The sequence below is a fragment of the Marmota marmota genome, unplaced genomic scaffold (genome assembly GCF_001458135.2).
Source record: "Marmota marmota marmota unplaced genomic scaffold, marMar, whole genome shotgun sequence".
Lineage (NCBI taxonomy): Eukaryota > Metazoa > Chordata > Mammalia > Rodentia > Sciuridae > Marmota > Marmota marmota.
This window is the reverse complement of record NW_025999894.1, coordinates 649,111-668,119: the sequence shown is the minus strand read 5'-3', so window position 1 is coordinate 668,119 and position 19,009 is coordinate 649,111. Positions and strand designations below refer to the sequence as shown.

The following is a 19,009-nucleotide window of genomic DNA, read 5'->3' as shown; positions in this document are numbered from 1 at the left end:
GGCAGCACCACCCCTGTACCTCTTTTCTGTCTGGGCCCCAAGGCTCTCCGGGGCATCCTTGTTATCTAGGTGGAGGCATCCACGCCTCACAGCACATACCCTCTACAGCCATGGAGACGTACTGCACAGAGATGCCCCCGTGGTTTACTGCCCATGCCATCCAGAGGAGCGTCCTGAGCCACTGATAGGGCAGTCCAGCAGCACTGCTCCAGGATGTGGGCAGCAGAGCCTATAAATCATCCTGCCCCAAGGTGCTTGAGTTCCATTGTGTCATTGTGTCACACTGTGCATTCATGTACAAGCTCCTGTAGGCACATAGCTTCCCTTGCTCTTGGTTTATGCTGAGGAATGGGACTGGTAATTAGTAATTCTGTGTTGAACTTTTGGGGGAACTCCCAGGGTACCATTAAAATGGTTAGGATTAGGTTAGCAATGCACAAGGGTTTCACTATCTCTAATGCTTAGTGCTTATTTTCTGATTTTTTAAATTATTATTATCACTGTCGTAGTCAGTGTGAAATAGCATCTTATTGTGATTTTGGTTTGCTTTTCCCTCATGACTAATGATGTTACATATCTTCATGTTTTCAAGTATTTGTATCCTTTGTCCAATTTTTAATTGGGTTGTTACTCTTTTTTTTTTTAATTCTTTATTTATTTATCTCAGTTGTTCTTTATGAAATTAGGGAAGTTCCCTTTTCTTCCTAGTGTGTGGGGAGTTTTTAATTATGAGACATTAACTTCTTGAAGACTTACTTTTTAATAATAAATACAACTTTGCTGTATGTATTTTATTCTGACCAGTGCTGATTCCTAAAGAAAAGCCCCCGATCACAGTCGTTGGTGACGTTGGAGGAAGGATTGCCATCATTGTGGTACGAAGACCTCTTTTATTATTATTATTAATTGGAGTATGTACCATTGTTATGCTGTTGACTTATTAACTGTGCACATATATGTATGATGGTGCAGCCAAGTAAGTAAAGTACAAAACAAAGTTGATTATAACTGTTTTAAAACACACACTAGGAGCTGGGGATGTAGCTCAATGATAGAACACCTATTTAGCATGCAGGAAGCCCTGAGTTCCACTCACAGCGTCACACACAAACACATAAACAAAAACATATCATTTTATATGTTATAAAACCAACGTACACAAAGGGTGTACTTACTGCCTGTGTGGATAGTTTTAAAAAGACTAGAACGAACACCTGGTTCTCACTGCTCCACTTGAGAGAGCCGTGTAGCAAGGTGCCCTGGAATCCTTGCCTGGCCTTTCTCTAGCCTCTTTCTTCTCCCATTCTCAGGTTGTCACTAGCCTGAGAATCATCAGTCCTTGTCCTTGCTTATCTTTACAGTCTGCATAACAACGTGTATCCCTAAATGCCATATTATTTTGCTCTGCTTGTTGACGTGACTTCAGTTGATGTCTCTGTATACTCTTTTGTCCAGCACTGTTTTTTGAGCTTCACCTGCCTACTGACGTGGAGTTGCACATTCTTCTTTTTCACTGCTGGATGGTGTTACAGCACTGAGCATACAGTTTTTTTTCTATTTCCAAATAATATTTGAACATTCTTGTACCTGTTTCTGAGTGCATCCATGTGTCAATTTCTAGGATCCTGGGGTTGAATTGATGAGCCTGCTGCATGCACACTTGGAACTTTACTAGTGCTGCCCAGTATTTCCAAAGTGGTCGCAACAATTTTCCCAGCTCCTCAAGGGGTACCCCGTGTCTTCCCCAGTTCTTGGTGATTTTGTTTGTTCCTTTTTCAAATTAAAAATTTATCTCCAGTACAGGGTAATAGCTCTCTGTTAATTTATTATTTAATTGGCAAGAGCTATAATAAATCACTCTGAAGTAATTATAGAGTCATAGGAAGTAGGGGAAAAAAAAGTGCAGGGAGGTTCTTTGTGCTCCTGAACCAGCTTCCTCTGTCTTGCTGAATTATGATACAGTAACACAACCTGAAATTAACAGTACTATGAGGCACACAGCTCATTTTATTTATTTTTGTGGTGCTGTGGGTCAAACACAGCACCATTAGATAGCACCACTTTCATGTCCTGTGTGCACGCGTGTGTGTGTGTGTGTGTGTGTGTGTGTGTGTGTAACCACCACTGCAGTCAAGGTACAGAGCTATTCCATCGTCACAAAGTTCCTTGATGCCACCCCATCATGGTTGCACCTTCATCTTCTCCCATCTGATCCCTGACTCCTAGCTATCACTGATCTGTCCCCGTCTCTATAATTCTTATTTTAAGAATGTCATATGCATGAAATGTATAGTTTATAAACTTTTGAGATTGATTTTATTTTTATTAACATGATTCCTTTGGGATCGCTCCAAGTCATTTTGTATTTTAATAATTTTTTCCTTTTTATTGCTAGGCAGTATTTCGTGATATGTAGGTATCATTGTTCAACTGCTTATTGAAGGACATTTGAGCTGATTTCAGTTTTCAGGCATTATAAATAAAACTGCTATGCACGTTCCTGTATGGGCTTCTCTGGGTTAATGCCCACAGTTGCATTTGCTGGTTTGCATGGTGGTTGCCAGTTTAGTCTCACAAGATACTGTTTTACCAAGAGAACTTTTAAGTGATATCTGTATTTTTTGATCATATTATTATCAGTCTACATCTGAAAAGAGTAATACATGTAAAATAAATACGTGAATATTTATTCAACTCTAGACAATGCTTGATACCATAAAAGAACTCCAGGAACCTGTGGTCTATACATTAGAAAGCATTTGATAGGATGTCTTATTATTAAAAACTGCAATCATCATTTGTTTTTCCCATTGTAAAAGCATATAAAAAAGCATATTTCTCATACGCTCAGTGAAGAAAATTTGGAAAATAAGGAAAAGTAGCAAGGAAAAAACTGAGGGATAGAGGCACAGTTCCATTACCTTGAGTAAAAAGCATCTTTAAACAATTTCCCTCTGCGTTTAAAAAATCATCCAAGACACACCTCAAGCACCTGCATTGAAGAAAAGGTATGGCTCTGGCCAGTCACATACAGGGATGGAAACAGCCCTTTCCCCAATGAGCCTAGGTTGTCAAGACTGCAGCCCTGGAAATAATGAGTGCTGTTCAGGAGGCAGCTTGTGGTAGAGGCCTGGAGAGACATTGTGGGGCCTGGTGACATGACACCTGCATGTGTTAAAACTGAACGCGGAAGATCTGTCACATACACTTAGGCAGCCCCTTTCCTTTGGTTGTCTAGCCCACCCTTGCAAGTGTTCATATGCCCTTTGCTCCACCTGTGATTTGACAGGATGACATCATCGATGATGTCGACAGCTTTCTTGCTGCAGCAGAGACCCTGAAGGAAAGAGGTGCATATAAGATCTTCGTGATGGCGACTCATGGCCTGCTGTCTTCAGACGCACCCCGGCTGATTGAAGAGTCTGCCATTGATGAGGTAATGGGCCCTGGTTAATGTGGGTGCACTTGCCCGGGCATTGGCATCTCCAAAATCTGAGGCACAGAGAGTTGGTACAAGAGGATGCTCATTTGTGCTAAAAATGAATTTAAACATGGGTTAAAGTTGCATTTCATTGACTATAAGCAGCTTGAATACCACTTTTTTAAAAAAATCACAGCTTTGTGACATAAAATTTGCATATCATAGAATTCATTCACTTAAAGTATACAATCTGATGGTTTTTAGAGAATACAAAATTGTGTAATGATTACCACAGGAGTGAGATCATACAGTATGTCATCACTTGAGATTAGCTTCTTTACTTAGCATAATATTTTCAAGGTTCATTCATTTTGTAGCATGGATCAATACTTGGTTCCTTTTTATGACTGAATAATATTCTGTGGTATGTGCTACATTTTGTTTCTCCATCAATTGCTGGAAACTTGAGTTCAGTTTGTACTTTTTTACTATTATGAACGATACTGCTATGAACCCTGATATATAAGTTTTTGTGTGGATGTGTTTTCAGCTCTCCTGGGTACATATTCCTAGGAGAGAGATTGCTAGTTTATATGGTAACTTAATATGTAAACTTTTAAGGTGCTACTAGACAGGTTTCTAAAGCAGCTTAAGCAACTCACAGTCCTAACAGCAGTGAGGGGGCTCCAGTTTCTCCACATCCTCCCCAGCACTTGTTATCATCTGTGTTTTTAGCCATAACTATCCTAGTAGGTGTGAAGTTATCAAATCTTAACCCAAGAGACACGGATAGCTTCACGTTGATTGGAAAGCTTATTGAAAGGAGGGGAGACCACTCTACCCTCGTCCTGTTAAGTAGGACCTCACATATTTGAAAATGCATCACATTTTCAGATCAAGCCATGAAGCTGCTTAGCTTTTAGTTTTCGATTGTTTAGTTTTCTTTTCCTTTTCTGAAGTGCTGGGCATGGAACATAAGGCTCATACATGTCAAGCCTGCTCTCTTATCACTGAGCTACACCCCCAGCCCCAGAAGCTACTTGACTTTCTGATGCTCTTGGTTTTTCCTCTTGATTCTTAGGTGGTGGTTACCAATACAATTCCACATGAAATTCAGAAGCTTCAGTGTCCCAAGATCAAAACTGTGGATATCAGTATGATCCTCTCAGAAGCCATCCGTCGCATTCACAATGGAGAGTCTATGTCCTACCTTTTCAGAAACATAGGCTTAGATGACTAAAAGGCTGTCCTTTTTAAAACTCCCAAGGGCCAAACTGGAAGCACAGGCATGAATGCTGTGAGGACCCTTCTGGCTAGGGCTGGATGTACTTGACGGAACCCTGTGCTGCTGTTCCTCACCCCTCCCCCCACCCCTCCCCATGGATTCCTGGGAAGACAGACAAAACTTTTTATGTTGGGTTGGGTATTTGAGTTTTGGGAGCAATTTTTATAAAAGAAAAACTATTCTCCTCTTAAATAAGTTAAAATGTGGTTGTTTTTAGTGTAACTATTAAAAAAAAAACTTTGGAATAAGATTTTTAAGCCTACAAACAGCCTTTTTCCAAAGTTGTTTGAGCCAAGTGTCCAAAAATGTTCAAATAATTTACTCTGATACCTGCAATTGAAAAGCCAAAAAGATTATACTGTTGACTCAAGTAAATGATGTTTTTAGAAATGCTTTTATAGACAAGCATATGGAATATGTGGTTGTATTTATTTTCTGCAACAAAAGAAGGAATAAAAATATGTGTTTGTGTGTGTTTTTTAAAATTGTGTCTGGGCAGTTGTTCTATAACTAAAATAAAATGTAAGCACAATATATGTGCTATGGATGCTGAAATGTTCATCAGCTTGTTAAGTTTTCTGCATAAACTTGCAGAAGGTGCAGTAGCCTCCTTGGAGGTAGGTAGCCTCTTAGCAGGGCAGTGCTCCCTATTCTGATGATTGATTGGAGACCCTGCAAGTTATGATGTGAAATCACTTGACTGAGGCAGGAGAAGTTTGAATCTTAGGACGAAATGTGATGGAGGGGGCATGAGCAGCCCTCTGCATCTGGCTTTCCTCCTTTACTAGAACATAACCATTCTTGCATCAGTATATGCCACTGCAGGCCCTAGGGGGGGTGACATGCTCTGAGATAGGGGAGCATAACAAATGGTAAATAATGGGAACTTTGTCCATGTCAAGGGTCTACAGATTGTCTAATTTTAAAGTTTCAAGTTTAGAACTCCGACCTTCTCCCTTAGAGTATAGCAGACAGGCTTCTAAGGAATGCTGGGACCCCAGAGGTAGGCCAGTGAATGAGGATTTCCCTTAGGCTGCTCACTCAGTGGCACTCCCAGCCAATCCTGGGAGGAAGCATAGACTTTCTTACAAGAAAGAGAAACCTTTTTTTCTGCCTGTCTTACAATCTGGACTAAAATAGCAGTTGATTTAGCACAAAATTAAGATGAGTCACTGTTTTCCATAGTGGGGTTTCTCAGTGACCCTCAGAAAGCAGTAACTCAGGTTTGCCAGAGCAAGCCTGGAATCCCATGTGTGCAGAAGCACTGAAGACTTAGAAGCTGCCCTGAGCATGTGATGGTCACTCACCTCCTCCAACACCAAGTGGTGCCCACCTTGCCATTTTAGTAAAAAAATAAAAAGCGGTGGCACATGCCGCGTAGTCCCAGCAGCTCAGGAAGTTGAGGCAGGAGGATTGTGAGTTCAAAGCCAGTCTTAGCAATTTTTGTGAGACTGTCTCAAAAATAAAAAGGGCTGATGATGTGGCTCAGTAGTTAAGCGCCTCTGGGTTCTATCCCTGGTACCAACAACAACAAAAAAAGAGCTTGGAAAATGGTGTTTCAACCCCCCTAAGTTTTCAAATTCAGTTAATGATAGAGCCATTAACTTTGAAGAAGTGCCCTTGCCTTTATGAATATGTCCCTAGAAATTGAAAACCATGATCTTCACAAATAAATGGGATTTAAGAATACTACATTGGGATAATAGGAACATATCTCAATATTGTAAAAAGCTACCTATGCTAAGCTCAAGGCCAACATCATTCTAAATAGAGAAAGTTGAAAGCATTCCCTCTAAAACCTAGAACAAGACAGGGATGCCCTCTTTCACCACTTCTATTTAACATAGTCCTTGAAACTCTAGCCAGAGCGAATTTAAAGGGTAAAGATAGGAAAGAAGAACTCAAACTTTTTATCACTATTTGCTGATAACATGATTCTATACTTAGAGAATCCAAAAAATTCCACCAGAAAACTTCTAGAACTAATAAGTGAATTCAGCCAAGTTTCAGGATATAAAATCAATACCCATAAATCAAATGCAATTCTATATATCAACAATGAATCCTCTGAAGGAAAGACTAGGAAAACTACCCCATTATAATAGCCTCAAAAAAAAAAAAATAGCCTCTTCAACAAATGGTGCTGGGAAAACTGGAAATCTATATGTTGCAAAATGAAATCAACAAAATGTAATCAACAAAAGTGGTGAAAGACCTCTACAATGAAAACTATAGAACACTAAAGAAATTAAAGAAGACCTTAGAACATAGATCTATCTCCCTTGTTCTTGGATAGGCTGAATTAATATTGTCAAAATGACCATACTACCAAAAGCACTATACAGATTTAATGCAATTCCAATCAAAATCCCAATGACGGGCTGGGGATGTGGCTCAAGTGGTAACCCGCTCGCCTGGCATGCGCAGGGCGCTGGGTTCAATCTTCGGCACCACATAAAAAAATAAAGATGTTGTGTCCACCGAAAAACTGAAAGAAAAATATTAAAAATTTTTCTCTCTCTCCTCTCTCTCTCTCTCTCTCTCTCTCTCTCTCTCTTTAAAAAAAAAAATCCCAATGACATTCCTCATAGAAACAGAAAAAGCAATCATGAAATACATCTGGAAAAATAAGACTCAGAATAGCCAAAGCAATCCTTAGCAAGAAGAGTGAAGCAGTTTCCTTCACAATACCAGACCTTAAACTATGTATACTACATAGCAATAGTAACAATAATGGCATGGTATTGGCACCAAAATAGACTATTATAGACAATGATACAGAGTAGAGGACACAGAGACAAACCCACATAAATACAGTTATCTCATACTAGACAAAGGTGCCAAAAACATGCATTGGAGAAAAGATAGCCTCTTCAACAAATGGTGCTGGGAAAACTGGAAATCCATATGTAGCAAAATGAAATTAAACCCCACTCTCTCACCATGCACAAAACTTCACTCAAAGTGGATCAGAGGCCTAGGAATTAGACCAGAGACCCTGTGCCTAATAGAAGAAAAAGTAGGCCCAAATCTTCGTCATGTTAGATTAGGCCCCTACTTCCTCATCAAGACTCCTAAAGGGCAAGAAATAAAATCAAGAATCAATAAATAGGATGGATTCAGACTGAAAAGCTGCTTCTCAGCAATAAGAAACAACCAGTAAGGTGAGGAGAGAGCCTACAGTATGGGAGCAAATTTTTACCACACACATATCAGATAGAGCACTAATCTCCAGGATATAGAAAGAACTCAAAAAATTTAACACTAAAAAAAAAAACAAAAAACAAAACAAAACCTGATCAATAAATGAGCCAAGGAACTGAACAGACACTTCTCAGAAGAAGATATACAATCAATCAACAAATATATGAAAATATGTTCAACATCTCTAGCAATTAGAGAAATGCAAATCAAAACTATTTCATCTCACTCCAGTCAGAATGGCAGCTATTAAGAATACAAGCAAGAATAAATGTTGGTGAGGCTGTGGGGAAAAAGGCACACTCATACATTGCTGGTGGGACTGCAAATTTGTGCAACCAATCTGGAAAGCAATATAGAGATTACTTAGAAAACTTGGAATCGAAACTATTTGACCCAGCTATCCCACTCCTCGGTTTATACCCAAAGGAATTAAAGATTGCATACTACAGTGACTCAGCCACATCATTGCTTATAGCAGCACAATTCACAATAGCTAAACTGTGAAACCAACCTAGATGCCCTTCAGTAGATGAATGGATAAAGAAAATGTGATATATACACAATGGATTTTACTCAGCATTAAAAGAGAATAAATCATGGCATTTGCAGGTAAATGAATGGAGTTGGAGAATATCATACTAAGTGAACCAAAAACCAACGGCCGAATGTTTTCACTGATAAGTGGATGCTGATCCATAATGGGGGTGGCGGGGTAGCATGGGAGGAATGGAGGAATTTTGGATAGGGAAAAGGAGAGGGAGGAGTACGGAGGGGGAATGGGGGTAGGAAAGATGGTGGAATGAGATGGACATCATTACCCTAAGTACATGTATGAAGACACAAATGGTGTGACTGTACTTTGTGTACAACCAGAGAAATGAAAAACTGTGCCCCATTTGTGTACTGTAAATTGAAATGCATTCTGCTGTCATGTATAACAAATTAGATCAAGTAAATTAATTGATTAATTTAGAAAAAAAAAAAAAAAAGAACAATACATTGACAGCCACTTTGACCTCTGTGGCTCTAGTCATTAGTTTGTCATCCTCTCAATTAGTTAATTACATATGGAAACAGAGCTTTGGAAACTGGTGTCACAACCAGTGAGAGGAGCCAGCCAGTCTCACCAGGGTAACTAAAATGGGCCCGAAAAACTTCAGCAGTGAATGTCCCCTCTCCAGGTACTACCATGTTGGCTTTTCTCCACTTCTGCCCTGTGGATTCTGTCTCATCACTTTCTGTTACATATGAATGAGAAGGAAGTCACCATGTAGTCTAGCTTTGAAACTAGTGACAACACTTTACAATTGGCCTTAGGAACTTCCATGTGGGAATTAAGCCCAGTGGCCCGGGCCCATTCACATTGTCTACCAAAAGGCAAGCATGGGCTGTGCTCTAGATGCCGTATGAGAGGAAGCGTGCTTTCAAACTCTTTCCAATGGGTTTCCTCTGCAGCTGTGTTCAATGGGGTGTTCTTCCATGTGTCCATGAAGAAAAGTCAGAATTTGCAGAATAGGGGCCGGGTTTTGTGATGCATGCCTGTAATTCCAGCAAGTCTGGGGGCAGAGGCAGGAGGATTGCAAGTTCAAGGCCAGCCTGGGCAACTTGGAGAGATTCTAACTAAAAAAAAAAAAAAAAAAGTGAAGCTTTGGATGTCTCTCACTGCTCGAGCACCCCTGGGTTCAAGCCCCAGTACCTCAAAAAAAAATTTGCAGAAGGGAAGTGAATGGAAAAAAATATGTGTAATGAGAAAATTTATCTCTGGATAATGAACTTGTGGGTTAAACTGGGATTTAGAAAGATGTGAAGATGAATACCCAAAGGAACTCATACCACATATGGGTCACCAAGGGTCGTGGATGGATAAACACCAATTCAGCCATTACTATGTGCCAGGAGCATTCATCATTGGCTCTCACAATTTCTTTCATTACCTCTGAGGCCCCACCACTGTGACCAATCGAGCTAGGACGGAGAATGAATTCCTGCTTCCCAGGCCGGTGCTTTCCCTTCATCTCAATCACATTGCCTAAATAGGCCTGCCAATTTGTGATTCCAAAGCTAATATCTTTCCTTTGAATCCAATTGGCAGTCCTTGACACAAGAGAGCTGGAGAGTGTTGAGAGCCATCTGTGGGCTGTGCTGCACATTGTAGCCTAGTGAGGGGACAGGTCTGGCACTGGGAACTTCCCGGGGCACCTCCACAGGGTTAGACCACCTGAAGCAGGTGAACTTCCCCCTCCCCTCTGCCAAAGATCCCACATGGCACCTGAGATGGGTGTGACCTGCCACGATGCCAATCAACCTGCTGACTGCAAAACATCTACCCTTGAAACCTTATCCCTGCCTCTGATGCACCCCCTTAAATAACCACCAGAGCCGTCTTTCCTTTGTCTAGTTCTAGCTCTTCCCTGGACTGGATGTATCAGGGGCTCCGCTTTTGTAAATATATTTCTGGCTCTTTGTGTTTTGTTCTTCACTAATTATTTTAGACTTTAAGTTTTCAGGTGGCTTACACCCTCCTCAGCAGGAAGAAGAACACCCCAATGAGAAAATGGCTGTTGCCCCCATTAGGAGAGCACCCTGGCAGTCATCTGAACCTGATGCTCAGTGACCCAACTATGCCCGGTTTGGGGTAGTTTCAGGATTGGCTGACTACCCTGATAACTAATAACAGAAGGGACCATTTATTAAGCACCATCATCCCTCAGGACATTACTCACTATCCCTCACTGTCACAGCATCTGAAGTGGACGTACAAGGAAACTGGAGAGGCAAAGGACTTTTCCCACCAGTCAGGGTCAGGATTTGAACGTAGGCCTGTGATTCCAAAGCTAATATCTTTCCTTTGAATCCAAGGCCTCAACCAAACACCCCATGATGGTTGTGGCTCTGCACATATATGAAATTACTACTCCTTATGTTACTTACATAAAGTAATACACATCGATGTCAAGGCCCATCAAAGTTGAAATTTGCATTGTTAACATGGGACCTTCACTGTTGCTACTTCAGAACTGTGCAGCCTTGGAGGCTTATAAATGCTCCCTTCTGTACCTCATGGATGAGCAAAGTTTTGTATGCAAATTGACAAGTGGGTAATTAGTTAAAACTATTGATATAAATTGAGGTGTATTCGGGTTCTCCAGGGAAACAATTAATAGGAGATTTTATGTATATAGAGAAAAACAGACAAAAACCGATTAGCAGAGAGAGCACTACCCATGTATTTTAAGGAAGATGTCTCAAGATGGAGCTGACAAGTCCAAAACTTGCAGGTGCAAGTTCAAAACTCCAAGTGCAGCCTGGAGTCCAGGGGAAGAGCTGCTGTTGTAGTCTCAGGTCCAAAGGCAGAATTTATTCTTCCTGTGAAAGTTTTCAACTGATTAGGTATGACCTGCTCATGTTTTGAGGGGTAACCCACTTATTCAAAACCTACTGATTTAAATACTAATTACATTTAAGAAATACCTTCAGAGGCTGGGGATACATAGTCAGTGGCAGAGTGCTTGCCTAGCATGTGCAAGGCCCTGGACTCAATCCCCAGTATCAAAAAAAAAAAAAAAAAAGAAAGAAAGAAAGAAAAAGAAATACCTCAGAACATCTAGACTGGTTTGACCAAAACCTAGATATAGCCTTGCCAAATTTGGACATGAAATTGACCATCCCATTAATTATAATCCTCAGGGCAACCACTAAGAAAATAAATTTAAAACACAATAAGAGAAAGGAAGGAATCAAATGGCAGACCAGAAAATGTCAATAACACAAGGAAGTTGTGAAAGAATTAGGAACATAAAAAATATAAGACACGGAAAACAGTAAAATGACAGAGGTAAGTGCTTCCTTATCAGTAATTATGCTAATGTAATAGATTGGACTTTCCAATTAAAAGACAGCATTTGGTGGAATGAATTTTTAAAAAGTGATATTTTATATTTTACAAGAGTCTTGCTTGGTTTAGCTCCCAAGACATAAGTAGGTTGAAAGTGAAAGGATAGAAAAAGATACTGATGCAAAGAGTAACTATAGTTAACGGGGTTGCATAGACAAAATGACCCTTAAGACAAATGTTGCTGCAAGAGATAATGGCATTACCTAATAATAAAGAGGGACAATCCATCAAGAAGATAGAACAATTATGTATGCATCTAAAAATAGAACCCCAAAATATATGAAGAAAAAAACTGACAGAATTGAAGGAATACATAATTCAACACTAAGAGTTAGAGAATTCAACATCCACTTTTTTGAGGGGAGGGGGTACCAGGGATTGAACTCAGGAGCTCTCAACCACTGAGCTATATCCCCAGCCCTATTTTGTATTTATTTAGAGACAGGGTCTCACTGAGTTGCTTAGCACCTTGCTTTTGCTGAGGCTATCTTTGAACTTGCAATCCTCCTGTCTCAGCCTCCCGAGCAGCTGGGATTACAGGTGTCAACATCCACTTTTAATAGAACACCTAGACAAAAAATATAAGAGTAGTTGAACACCATAAACCAATTAGGCCTAATGGACATATTGTAAAATAATCCACCCAACAATAACAGAATACATATTCATCTCAGGTGCCCATAGAACATTCTCTAGTACAGACAATATATTGGAAAAAATAATAGATCTCAGTAAATTTTAAAAGATTGAAATATACAATATATCTTTCCTGATCATAATGGAATAAAATAGAAATCAGGAACAGAAGAAAATATGGAAGATTCACCAAAACACTGAAATTTTAAAAAAATACCCTGGCCAGGCATGGTGGTACACACCTGTAATCCAGCTACTTAGGAGCCTGAGGTAGGAGGATCACAGGTTCAAGGGCTGCCCAGGCAACTTAGTGAAACCCTGACTCCAAGTAAAATAAAGGGATGGGGATGTAGCTAGGTGGTAGAGGCCCTGGGTGCAATTCCCAGTACCACAAAAAAGGAAAAAAAAATTAAAACTCTTAAAAAAATCAATGGATCAAAGAAGAAACTAGAAAATAGGTTAAAAGTACTTTGAGATAAATAAAAATGAAACAAAAAAGGTTTGTGACATAGCAAAAAACACCATTCAGAAGGAAATTTGTAGCTGAAAATGGCTACATTAAATAAGAAAAGTATGTCGAATCAATAACCGAATTGTATACCTTAAAGAAATAAAGAACAGACTAAATCCAAAGCTAGCAGAAGGAAGAGAATATTAAAGATTAGGGCAGAGGTAAGCAAAAGAGAGGATTAAAAAAAAATAGGGACAATCAATACCTCCTTAGCTTTGGTCTAGGATAATGCTGCCCTCAGAATAAGTTCTCAATTATTGGAGAAATTAGTGAAGAATTGGTGTTAATTCTTGAAATAGATCTTTAAAATCACCAATGAAACCACCTGGTTCTGGGATTTTCTTTATCAGAGTTTTTGGTTAGTGAGTCAATCTCCTTACTTGTATATGTTGATTCAAACTTTATTTCTTCCTGAGTTAGTCTTGGTAGTTTGTGGGTACCTGGGGATCCGTACATTTTTTCCGAGTTATCCAATTTAAATGGCATAAATTGTTCATCAAGTTCTCCATAATCCTTTCTCTTTCCATAAAATCAATTGTAATGTCTCCGCTTTCCCTTCTAATTTTAGTACTTTGAGCCTTCTCTTTTTTTTCCTTTGGTTGTGCAATATAATGAAGCAGTGCAGGATGGGAGATTTTAAATTTTAAATACCTGTGTTAGTCTGCGTTCCACTGTGTATCAAAACACCTGAAATGACCAATTTAGAGAGGAAAGGTTGGTTTGGGCCTAGGTTTTAGAGGTTTCAATCCATGGTCGGGAGGCCTGTTGCTTTTGGCCTGGGGTGAGGCAGAGAATCATCCTGGGGAGCACATGTTGGAGTAAGCTGCTCACTTCATGACAGCTGGACAGCAAAAAGAAAAAAAAAAAGAAAAAGGAAGAGACTGTCATCCCACAAGACTCTTCAAAGACATTCTCTCAATGACCTAAAACCTCCCACTAGATCCTATCTCTTAAAGGTTTTCAACACAACCAAGAATTTAACATATGGGCCCTTGGGGGATGGACATTACAGATCCAAATTGTAGCATTCTACATTGGTTCTCAAAGACTCATGTCCATCTCACTTGGAGATGCATTCAGTCCATCAGTCCAAGAATCCCCCAAGTCTTAGTTTTTCCAGCATTGCTCAAAACTCCAACTCCAAAGTCTCCTCTGAGATTCAAGGCAAACTCTAAGCTGGAACTTTCAAAATACAATGGTGCAGGGCTGGGGATATAGCTCAGTTGGTAGAGTGCTGGCCTTGCATGCACAAGGCCCTGATTTCAGTCCCCAGCACCACAATCAATCAATCAATCAATAGCACCTAATGTAAAAAGGAAGATTTCAAATCAACACCTAAAGGACCAGAAAAAGAACAGCAAACTAAGTCCCAATTTAAGCCAAAAGAAGGAAATATGAAAGATTAGAGTAGATGTAAAAAGCAAGCAATAAAGAAAGAAAATAGAATACCAAAAGAGAAAACCAACACACTTGATTCTTTGAAAACATAAACAAAATTGATGCATTTGGTTCATATCAAGGATTAGGTTTTTAGGTTGTCATAGCATCCTGTACGTGGTGAGTGAATTGACAAGTGCTAGACAGGAAGAGAGACCAGTCAGACCTCAAGATCTGTATTAGACAGGGTTCTCTAGAGGGACAGAACCAACAGGATACATATGTACACATGATTATAAAAAAGGGGATTTATTAGATTAATTTACCCAACCAGAAGCTGGATATTTTATAGGCTGGAGAGCTGGAGGAATCGATGGCTGAGCTGTCCCAGAAGCTGAAGGCTCAGAACCAGAGGGATCCATGATGCAGCCCCCGTCTGGGACCAAACTCTCTGGAGAGTCGCTGTGCAAATCCGCTTTGGAAAAGTGAAGGAGCTGGCGTCTGAGGATCTCAGGTGATCACAGTGGCAATCAAGAACCTATTCAAGAAGAATCAAGTGGCATCTACTGCTGCCTCCTTGTTCTTCCAACTTTTACTCCATCCAAGCCTCCAACCTATGGGATAGTGCTGTCCACACTTGAGTTTGTCATCCCACACGCCAGTCCTTCCTAGACACACCCTCACTGTCGTACCCAGAGCTCTTAATTTTAGGCATCTCTTAATCCCATCAAGTTGAAAATTCAGATTAACCATTACAAAATCTAAGTGAGATTCAAGAAATATTTAGATAGCACTCTCAGCTTCAGATCAAAAATGGCATCAGATATGCCATTTTAGGTCGGGAGTCATTTTATCTAGAGGCTCCAAAGTTTGGATCCTGAGGTAAAGTTGCTTAACTTCCCGTAAGAACCCGTGCCTGCTAAATAATCAACCCCACCCCAGTTTATGACGCCACTCCTAAGCAGCTTATGGAATTCCTCTTGCATGCTCTAAAGGTGCTCTGTGAGTGCCCACACGCTGCTGCTCTCCCCAAAGGGACAGCCCTGTCTTTTGCCTCATGCTACTGACAATAAATCTCTTGTGTGAGATTACAGTGTGTAGTGTGGTCTTTGGGCTTTGTGTGGACTCTGCGGGTGTCCTTTCAAGCACAATCAAGAAGACTGCCTGGGTAGACTAGGAGTACAGGGGTCATTTGTTAGTGGGCCATACCAGGAAGTGGACTCAGCTAGACAATTGGGGTTCAAAGCTCTTCTCTGCCTCTGAGTAGCTGTGTGACCTTGATCAAGGTCCTCAATTTCACTGTGTCTCAGGTTTTCCATCCATCAAAGAATTGAGAGCGTTAAGGGTGGACAGTGTCAGGTTACATGGTGATCAGTCAGTAAGCATCAGCAGCCACAAAGATGATAAAGGGCCTAAGCTGGCTGCTGGAATCCACCAATCCCACCAACCTTTGGGATGAGGAGGTTTGGACGGAGGGATGATGAGGGCTGGGTCATTGAGCATGAGAGGTTCTCAGAGAGCTGTCAGGTGAGAACTGGATGTGAGGATCCTGAGTTCAGCCATGGATCAGAGAAATAGAAGAGAAGGGAGGCTACCTGGGAAGAGATGGTGGGAAGAGGAGGAACCCATGCAGATCTAGGTACCAGGTACTGGTGGCAGGTAGGCATTCAGAAAATGTTAATTGTCTCGGGTTGGACATGTGAGATAAAGACTTGGTCTCCTTCCCACTGCCCTTCACCAAGCTGTCAGCCTGGCTCTCCTCAGAGGTTCTCTATGTCCAAAATGACACATGGGGTGAGCCTAGGAAGGATTGGGGGGCACTGTTGCAGTCTGGTCTGCCCATCAGAGCCATGACCAAGGCTAAGGCCTTACAAAATCTTGAACTGCACAGAAGCACAGAAAGTGATGATTCCCCCTTAATCTCACTCCTTAAATCCCATTACCTTTCCTTAGCAGCTCAGTGTATATTCTTCTGAACATTTCAGCCATTCAGACACTTTGTTTTCTACATAATGAAAGGATATATCTATCTACCTACCTACCTCTATATTTTTAGTCAGCATTTTCACCACTGTGACCAAAAGACCTGAGAAGAACAATTTTAGGGGAAAAGTTTACTTGGCACTCATGGTTTCAGAAGTCTCAGTCCATAGATGGATAACTCCATTGTTCTGGGCCCGAGATGATGCAGAACATCATGGTGGAAGGGTGTGTGGGAGAAAAGCAACTCAGGACATGACAATCGGGAAGCAGAGAGAGAACACCGGTTCTGCTCACTAGGGACAAAATACATACTCCAAAGGCACACCCCCGAGGCCCACCTCCTCCAGCCACCCTACCTGTGACCACCCTATTTATCCACTCAAGTGGATTAACGTACTGATTAGGTTAAGACTCTCATAACCCAATTATTTCACTTCTAAACTTTCTTGCATTGTCTCACATAGGAGCTTTTTGGGGACAACTTACATGCAAACCATAACTCTCTATTTCTGCAATTCACTTTTTTTCACTTGCCAATGTATCATCTTCTGTGTCGTCCCATAGAGCCACCTCACTTTTTTAAATATTTTTTTTTAGTTGTAGATGGACACAACATCTTTCTTTCTTTCTTTCTTTCTTTATTTATTTTATGTGTGCTAAGGATCGGATCCAGTGCTTCATGCATGTTAGGTAAGTTCTCTACCACGGAGCCACAACCCCAGCCCTCCACCTCACGTTTTTTAATGGTTGTTGTATTCTGTAGCATGGAATTTTCCATTATCCCCTCAATCTGCTCTGGGTGGTCATGAAGGATATTTCTCATTTTCTGCTGCCCTGAGCATCTTTGCACTTGTAGCTCAGAACTCTTGTATCTTTCTACAGGACAGATAGGCAGGTGGTAATTATCAGGAATGAATGAAAAGTCTTGTGTTTATCCCAAAATCAGACAACAGATAAGCTGGAACTGGATTGGTAACCAGACCTAGGAGAGGACCTGGGGGCTCAGTTCACCGGCTCTGACTTCCACAATATGTGACCTTCTCATCTCTTTCCAGCTGGTCCTCATGGTTTGCTGGTCATGCCTCTGTCAATTCTGAGCACATAACAGAGAAGATAAGCCTGTACACATTCCTTCCCCTTCAAGAGATAAGAATAATTTCAACTGTTATCTGCTAGACAGGAACTCGCAGGGTGAAGCACCTGTGTTTATGGGAGAATACACTGCTAACTGCCGTCTCTTCATGTTGTTTCTTCCTTCCAGAAAAGACCATAAGGAATGAGTGAAACCAGCCAAGGCTTCCCAGCCCCTCTTCCAAGCAATCTGGAATAAATTTTGCTTGTTATATAATCTTTTTATAATGCTAAATTCTCTGCCCTGGGGGCATCCCTGTCCACCATATTTGAACACGCAATGTTTGAAGAAGCATGATCGGAAACTAAGCCTGCTCAGGAACGTACCAGTTTCCACATGGGATGACAAAGTCTCCCCAGTATGAATATGCATAAATCGCCCCAATAAAACCCCTCACCTCTGGTGTTTGGGGAGACTCTGCTTTGGGACACTCCTTACTTGCTGCAAGTCATAAACCTCTCTTGGTTCTTTCATCTCCTGATTGTGTTTACATTTTAAGCAATCTCTTGGAAGTCAACCTCTACCTCACCAAGGGACAAACCATTTTTTGTTTTACAACCATCCTCTCTGGCCCCATCAGCTTTGCATACCCCACTTCCTGTCCAGGGAAAGGGTTCTCCCCAAGTCCAGGGGATTTTTCTCTTGGGATATATGCAACTTAAAGTGGCATGGTGCTTTGGTTTGAAAGTTACAGAAGCTTAATTTCTCAAAGTTATATGGTAATGGTGGGACCATGTGGGACTTTTCAGAGGTGATTAGGTCATAATGTGGGGCTGTTCTAAAGGTGGGTCTAGCACTGACTCATTTTTTTAACTTTATTTATTTATTTTACAGTAGAATGTAGCACTGACTCTTGAATGCACCCCTCTCACCATGTGGAACCCTGAACTGCCTCCAGATTCTGCAGAGTCCACACCACAAGAAGGACGTCACCAGATACAGACCCTTGACTTTGGGCTTCCCAGCCTCCAGAACTGTGTGCTAAGTAAACTTTTATTCTTTAAAAATTACTCAGCCTGTGTTTAGTTATAGCAACAGAAAACAGACTAAAACATGTGATACGGATGGTTTCTTGGCTAAGAGAATCTTCATCTTTTTGGGGCCGAGTCAATCAGCAGGGCTGGGTCCCCAGTGCGATCATACCCAGTCTCCTGGGGTGAGAGCATGTGCTTGTGGCTGGGCTCAGGGGTGGGGGTGGCATTTCTCCCCTGCAGATGTGGACAGGTCTTCCTCTGCCATCCTCTTCCTGTCTCGGTACTTCAGGGCAGAATCAGCTTCCTGTCCATAGGACATTTGATTGGAAGACAGTACAATTATCGGTAAGTGGCTTATTTCCTTCTGAGACTCAACAAGGAGAGCAGACGAAATGCTATTGGTTCAGGCACTTTATCTCAATGAGACATATTTAATAAATCTGTATATGACCCAACTGGGTCCTTCAGATCATTGCAAATTGAGCTTTTGATTTACAATACATTTGAAGCAATCGCTTGGAAGTCAACCTCGTCTGAAACTCATTGGTTGAAGGCAAGTACAGCTAGGGAAGGGTGAGCGGAGCCTGCCTG

At 41.0% G+C, this 19,009-nt stretch overlaps 2 protein-coding genes across 13 annotated transcripts in view; both read left to right on the top strand.

The window, feature by feature from the left end:
* The window catches only part of Prpsap2 (phosphoribosyl pyrophosphate synthetase associated protein 2), a 151,897-nt gene extending 146,706 nt beyond the window's left edge, over positions 1–5,191 (top strand). For all 12 annotated transcript variants that reach the window (XM_048796274.1, XM_048796253.1, XM_048796264.1 and 9 more), the window contains 3 exons: positions 805–875; positions 3,290–3,436; positions 4,503–5,191. In XM_048796274.1, coding sequence (XP_048652231.1) covers positions 805–875; positions 3,290–3,436; positions 4,503–4,661 — 377 coding nt within the window. In that variant the 3' untranslated portion in view covers positions 4,662–5,191. The remainder of the gene's footprint in view (positions 1–804; positions 876–3,289; positions 3,437–4,502) is intronic.
* The window catches only part of LOC107157133 (multidrug and toxin extrusion protein 1), a 612,661-nt gene that overhangs the window by 155,277 nt on the left and 438,375 nt on the right, over positions 1–19,009 (top strand). The window lies entirely within an intron of this gene.